Source organism: Zosterops lateralis (assembly GCF_965231275.1).
Source record: "Zosterops lateralis genome assembly, chromosome: 9".
In the NCBI taxonomy this organism is placed as follows: domain Eukaryota; kingdom Metazoa; phylum Chordata; class Aves; order Passeriformes; family Zosteropidae; genus Zosterops; species Zosterops lateralis.
In genome coordinates this window covers 17562521-17569049 of record NC_139769.1, presented here as the reverse complement: position 1 = coordinate 17569049, position 6529 = coordinate 17562521, and the positions used below count along the sequence as shown (strand labels likewise).

General features: G+C 40.8%; 1 protein-coding gene across 4 annotated transcripts in view; it reads right to left on the bottom strand.

Moving 5' to 3' along the window:
- Positions 1-2755: 2755 nt before the first annotated feature.
- The window catches only part of SLC44A3 (solute carrier family 44 member 3), a 94982-nt gene continuing 91208 nt past the window's right edge, over positions 2756-6529 (bottom strand). For all 4 annotated transcript variants that reach the window (XM_083867874.1, XM_083867873.1, XM_083867872.1 and 1 more), the window contains 3 exons: positions 6038-6274; positions 4135-4233; positions 2756-2997 (listed from right to left, as the gene is read on the bottom strand). In XM_083867874.1, the coding sequence (XP_083724000.1) occupies positions 2992-2997; positions 4135-4233; positions 6038-6274 (342 nt within the window). In that variant the 3' untranslated portion in view covers positions 2756-2991. The remainder of the gene's footprint in view (positions 2998-4134; positions 4234-6037; positions 6275-6529) is intronic.

The window sequence follows — 6529 nt, the reverse complement described above, 5'->3', positions numbered from 1 at the left end:
GGGAGTTGTAGAGAGTGATAAGGTCACCTCTGAGTCTCCTTTTCTCCAGGCCTAACAACCCCAGCTCCCTCAGCGATTCCTCACAGGGTTTGTGTTCCAAGCCCCTCACCAGCCTCGTTGCCTCCTCTGGATGTGCTCAAGTGTCTCAATGTCCTTCCCAAACTGAGGGGCCAGAACTGGACACAGCACTCAATGTCCTTCCTGAACTGAGGGGCCAGAACTGGACACAGCACTCAAGGTGTGGCCTCACCAGTGCTGAGTACAGGGGAAGAATGACTTTCGTTCATCCACTGAGAGATGCAGTGAAATCTGAATTGAGAGTTTGAAGTAGACACCAAGCAAGACCAAAATGAAGCTGCCTTGCTTCAAACAATAGGCTGCAGTACTTAGCCATTTTCTGGTTAACAGATACCAATAGTCCCTGTCTCCTGATTTTAAGGAACATAGTTATAAAAGTACCTTTCATTCTGCTGAATGTAATCTTCCATAGCTGCAGGAAAGATGAGTCCACCCTTACTGGGCTGCATTGCAGGGCAGACCTCAAATTACTGGAAGTGGCTTAGCCCACCCTCAGAAGCAGCAGGAGCTGTATTCCCAGGAGCTGTGCCTACACAGCCTCCTTTACAGCTGCCTGGCTACAGTGCCCTGCAGGGGAAGGCAGCCCTGAGAAACAAGCACTAAATAGCATCAGCTTCTGTAGGAGTGACTTATCCCTCTAATTCAGGTCAAGGTTCCTGCCACACAGGAATGCTACACCTGGAGGTTGTTGACACAATTGCTAGTGCAATGTAAGGAAGATTGGGAGGTCTTGAGTTCTAACTGACAGTTATAAAGCTATGCTTTCTGTACAAATTTAATCAAAAGCTATATATTTGGAGGTCTTCTCTAAAAACACACACAGTTCTCAAAACTTATTTTATCATGTAATTTCTGGACTAATGACAATACAGTATTTCTTAAACAGAATACATTCAAATACTGCTTAACTGGCATTTTTCAGTACCTTCCTTCTTTAAAAGTTAACCCAGAATTTGTAGGAAGTGTATGAGTCCTTTCTCCACTCTGGAGCTGCAGTGAAGGCAATGACACTGCATCATAATTGCAATGAGCAGAACCACAGAGTTGTTGAGATTGGAAGGGACCTCTAAAGGTCATCTAGGGATTGTCTGAAAACAAGGATATACTTAGATAAAAATTTCCCTCCCTTTTTGCCACCAGAGTTCCTGAGTCAAAGGCCAAAACTTGCAGTGTGAGTATCAAACAGGAAAAAAAAACCCTGAATGTGTAATAAGAATTGGGGATTTTTAACTTCTAAGCAAACCTCTTATGCTTTGTAAATTGGTAAATATCATGTTTACATTGTGAAGACACTTGGCAATCTTGGCAAATCCATGGCAGAGGAAAAGTTTTGCCCCTTTGTAAGTACCATATCTGCACACTTCCTCAGGGTTAGAGAGCTATTGCTTATTCAGGACTTCTCAGAAGTTCCCACAGCATCCACAAGCCAAGCACAATAAGTATCCAAGGGTACAGATTTAAATAAGGAGAGGTGATGACTCACAGCCAGTACATTATTCACCTGCCAGGCAGAAAGTAATTAGTCTATTTCTTCTCTTTTTCATCATTTATCCTGTATTCTACTTCTTGAAGTGGCTCACATTAAAGTCGACTGAATTTAATTAAATGATTGATAAAAAGCAAGTATTTCTTAGTATTTCTAGATAACTAGTCTCCTTTCAACAGCAGGAGGCCAGAGACAGTATTTAAATAAAAATTTCTTATTCAGGCATCAATGAGCTTTTCTTACCTCATTTCCAAGCTGTGACTAATCAAGGGTTTATCAATCTATTCATTAAGAGAGTTCTGAGTCACCTGCAGTGATGTCTCATTTCCTATATTGATACTTCACTGAAATCCCTGGTTGGCATCATTTTCCCACCACAACCCTCTTCTCAAATAAAATTTAAAGGAGCTTTTGAACCAAGAGAATAAAATGTGCCACCAAGTAAAATCTAAAACTACTCCATACTCAGAACAAGGTGGAGCCCACAAAGTGTATTACAGTCAGGATCCAGGTACAAAGTTTAAACAAGCTTCAAAACTGCTCACAAGAAAATGCTGGCAGACTGTTACCAAGTTAATTTTTTAAAAGTGTCTACACCTATGTTGCTCTTCTGACTAGAGCCCTGACAGACACTCCATTTGTTCCATTATATATTTCATGCCCATGTTACATTTCTATGAAGTATTATTTATAACATTTTAATCTCATGTCTGTCCTGTTATTTTATCTCTGTCATCTGCTACTTTGTCAAACTCTAAATCCAGATGCAAATTTTTCTGCTTCATCTTTTCAATTGCAGAAAGAAGGAAGGAAGGAAAGACTATTCCTCATCTGCCCTTTGGAAAAGAGCTGGACAGTTCATGATACAAACTTGTAAAAACTATTCCCAAAAGAGTATAATTAAAAGAAAAACACCTACCTCATAACTGCTAATCATCTTGACTACAGAGAATTTCTATCAAGGGTAATTTCCATCAGTGAGCTCAGTCTGTTCTTTAATTAGCTGTTCAGATATGCAGAATAAATCATAAATGCAGAATAAATCAGGACAGTCATCTCAAAGCGCCTCCTCTACAAATGTTTCTGCATTTACCGTTCTAGGGATGACTGGCACAGCATTCCCAGAGAAGCCTGAAATAACCATGTTAGCTCCATGACCTTTTTGACTTACTAATTTAGTCTGACAACATAGAAATTTACAAAGAGTGAGTTTATTATCAACTTTTAGACCATAAGTGTAATAATAAAAATCAGATGTGATGACACACAAAATATTTTATTCATACAAACATGTTGTGTGTCATTTTACCAGTGCAGAAAATACAACAGATTTAGAGAATTAATACTTTGTCCTGGAGTATTGGTGACCTTTAGTGACATGGCTGTTTTTGCTATTGCTGCTCTGCTTCCGCACTTCCTGGTGAACGTCAAGTCTAGAAAGAGAGAAAAAAGGAGTGAAATAATGTATAGAACTGTTTCTGTTTCTGCAATTCAATGTCATAAGAGTAAACTGGGAAAACAATTAAGGATGTTTTGTATCTCAAATCCACAATCTTCTTGCAGAGAGTAACACCCACCCAGCCTCTGGTTTCCATGCTTGGCAAAATATTACTGAAGAATGCAATAACAGACTCAAACAATGAAAAAATTAGTACAACTAACTCACTGTAGTAATAAACTGGAGGAGTGCTCTGCCTGTAGCAGAACATCCACAGGATTGTGTGAGGGCTCACTAGAGCCTGGCACCTTTTGAAAGCAGATCAAGAAAAATCACCAACATCTGTTACACTTGTGTAAGTGGCTGTGACAGCAGAGGCTGTGTAGCAGTGCCCATGGGTGCAAGAATGGGTGCCAGAGGAGCTGTTCCTGCAGAACCCTCCTTAAGCAGCCTTAGCCTGGCCCCCACAATGCTCAGGGAAAATCAGTCCTGATTCTGAACTTGCTGGGGCAGCTTCTCAGGTTGGGCAATTTGCAGTGTATTTTCAGATGTCAGTGAGTGAGTGTTGACTCTGAGGACTTTCCCAAGCCTGGGTGTGGGGAAACACTCCCTTCTGGCACCTCAACTTTATTACCCCATCATAAAACAGAGTAAATAAATATATATACTGATAAAAGAAAAAGAAAATGAAAAAGAAAGATAAAGAAAAAAGGGGGTGAGGGGGAGAGGGAGGGCCTCTAATCTCTGAACTTAGAGTCTGGAGCTTCAACAGTTCTGACATGAAATTAAGCAGCCTACCACTCTTCTGACTTCGATACAGCGGGCACATGAAAGACTATCTGAATATGATTTATCCCCCACCCCCTTGGCACTGTCCAAACTTTCCCTTCTTCTGCTGGGCATAATGGGGAATGTGAAGAAAAAAGAGAAGAATTATTTAATTCATCCATTTTGCACTAGCAGAGGGTTTCCTGAGGAGGGACAATAATAGAAGAAAAAAACAGGATACTGGATCCAGCATGTTGGTTGCTGTGAGACCTCAGGAGATAGTGATAACCTCCATCCCTTCTTGGAACATAAAGGCAAACACATTAGCTGGCAGGTAAATACATATCCCATGCTTCTGTCTCACCATAGGCTGGAGCTCTGTCCCATCTTCATTATCCTGCAATGATCTTGTGTTTCTGTGTTTTCGCCCTTCTGTTAACTTGTTACTCTGACTCACAAAGGTCTACAAGAAAAACCAGAGTGCGATTGTTTGTGAAAGGAAACCATTATGCTAATAAAATTACCTGGTAAAGGAAGATAACTAGCCCAGGGCTAAGAAACTGTAGCTGGTTCCTGGCCGGATGGCACTGAGGGATACTGGGAGGGACTGCAGAGGCAGCAAAAGTGATGAAAGCAACTGAGGAGGATGAATCAAAAATGTGTTACATCTCCTGCTGCAGGACTGAGGATTCCGGCTGTCTGAAATCCCTCCCCCGGCTGTCCGCCCACTGCTGCATGTTGTCCTGAGGGCCACAAAGCCTCCCTGCCACCCCCGGGATGTTCGTAACCTGATTGTAACGCAGACAAGTCAAATGCCTTCATGTGTTGGGAAACTCCAAATTCTTGTCTGTGTTAGCAAACTTACTCTTGATCCTACAATGAGGAGGAGTTTGGATGTGCTGCCCACAGTTTTTCCATAGAAGGGCACAGAGCCTGTCTTGCTTGGAAGACTCCTTGTCCCTGTGGGAAATCCTCTCCTCACCCACACCTCTAGGGCACGGCTAATTACACAGAATTAGGACCAGAGTTAAAGAGAAACTACCACAAAGTTTGGAAGTGGAGAAAGCAGAGTGTCTGTTTCATGAAGGAAAATTGGCTTAAGAAGTATTTTAGAATTTGGCAAAACAGAGAGGGAAGAACAGAGGTCAAGGCTTCAGAGTTTTCCATTCGGTTTCATATTCCTAGCCAGGCAATGTGCTTAAGTACTATTCTGAACCAAAGCCAAAGAATATATATCTGCTTTCTTCTGTAAAAGGGTTAAGCCTATCTTTAGGCTGCCTTTTTGTTGTGCTGCTGTTGTTGTTCTCTACAAAATTCTATTAATATTACAGAAACTCTAACAGTAGCATTGAAAAAAATAAATAAAAAAACAAAACTCCAAAACATTTCTGACATTGTCCTGAAGAAATCCATCCAGAACACTTGTGCCATATGAGCTACTCTGGCTGCTGGTTATTCATTTTCATGGATCACTAAGATTTTCTCTGTTGTGTAGTTTGTGAAGGAAAAAACAGAAGTGTTAAAAATAGCACAAAAGGAAAAGAAATATCTGCATCTCCAGATATTCTCTTAATTAGAAAGGGATGACATATATATTCAAAGGCTTCAGTTACAGCACTACATCACTATTAGCCAAGTACTGAAGGTAATACAATACAGTAATTACAAGGGTAAAGATACAGAAAAGCCTGTCCGGAGGCAGAAGAGTTTAATCAAAAGACAGAACACAGTGTTTTGGCAAAAGAATCTGTAAAGGTATGAAGCAGAGCAACTCAGATTTGCATGAAATTTGTTCAGAACTACAGCATCTGTAGGATGTGGAATGGATCCCTGACCTGCTACTTGTTATTAATTTTTTCTCATCAGTGTACAGTGAGTCACAAGAAATCTAAGCATTAATCTTAGGGCACCCCATGGATCAATTTCTGCAGCTAGCTCTTCTATTTATTTGTATCTTTTAGTTACCAACAATATATTGAAGATATATCTAATTAGGCCTAAATAGTCACCCTTTACTTATAGATTATGATCTAAAAGAAGGCAGCAGGCTGTAGCTAGCACACAGGAGTCAGAGGGAGCCGTTTACTTTAGTTTATAAATTAATGTACTTGTATCCTTGAGTCCATCCCGTTCTAAGGTGTTAGAAAGGAAATATAGGAACTAAAGGAAATGGGTTGTGGGTTCAGATTACTAGATCTTGGGGAAAGACCATGCGCTTAAAAGCTTAGAATGTCTCAAATATCTTTGCTGTGATCAGTGGGGTTTACCAGCAGCTCCTGATCCACAAAGTATGGCTTCTCTGCAGTTCCATCATTTGTTTCCATATCAATGGCAAAGCAAAGGAGCATGGCATCTGCTGTCACTTCAAACACAGACAGAAAGTTGTGGGACATCAGGTAGGCAAAAAATCCAACCAGCAACAGAGGAACTACCCAAGCTTGCAACTCCCGGTGGTAGTTAAATGCCATCAATCCTCCAAAAACAGTAAAGCACACAACAAACACCTGTAGAGGGCAGTGAGAGAGAAGTGCAGCCTCATTGACCATGTAGAGATGTTTCTCATTAAAAAACCAATCTCCCCAAACCCTGAGGCAAATACATTACAGCCAGTATTTAAGAGCACAACTGATCTGGGAGATAGCTAAAGAGTTTCCAGCATCACGTAGTTGTGACACTTTATGTTCAATTCCATGTCAATACCAAAGGGCAGAGGAAACCTTTTGCCATGTATTTACCAAAGACTTGATGCAATTGGAACT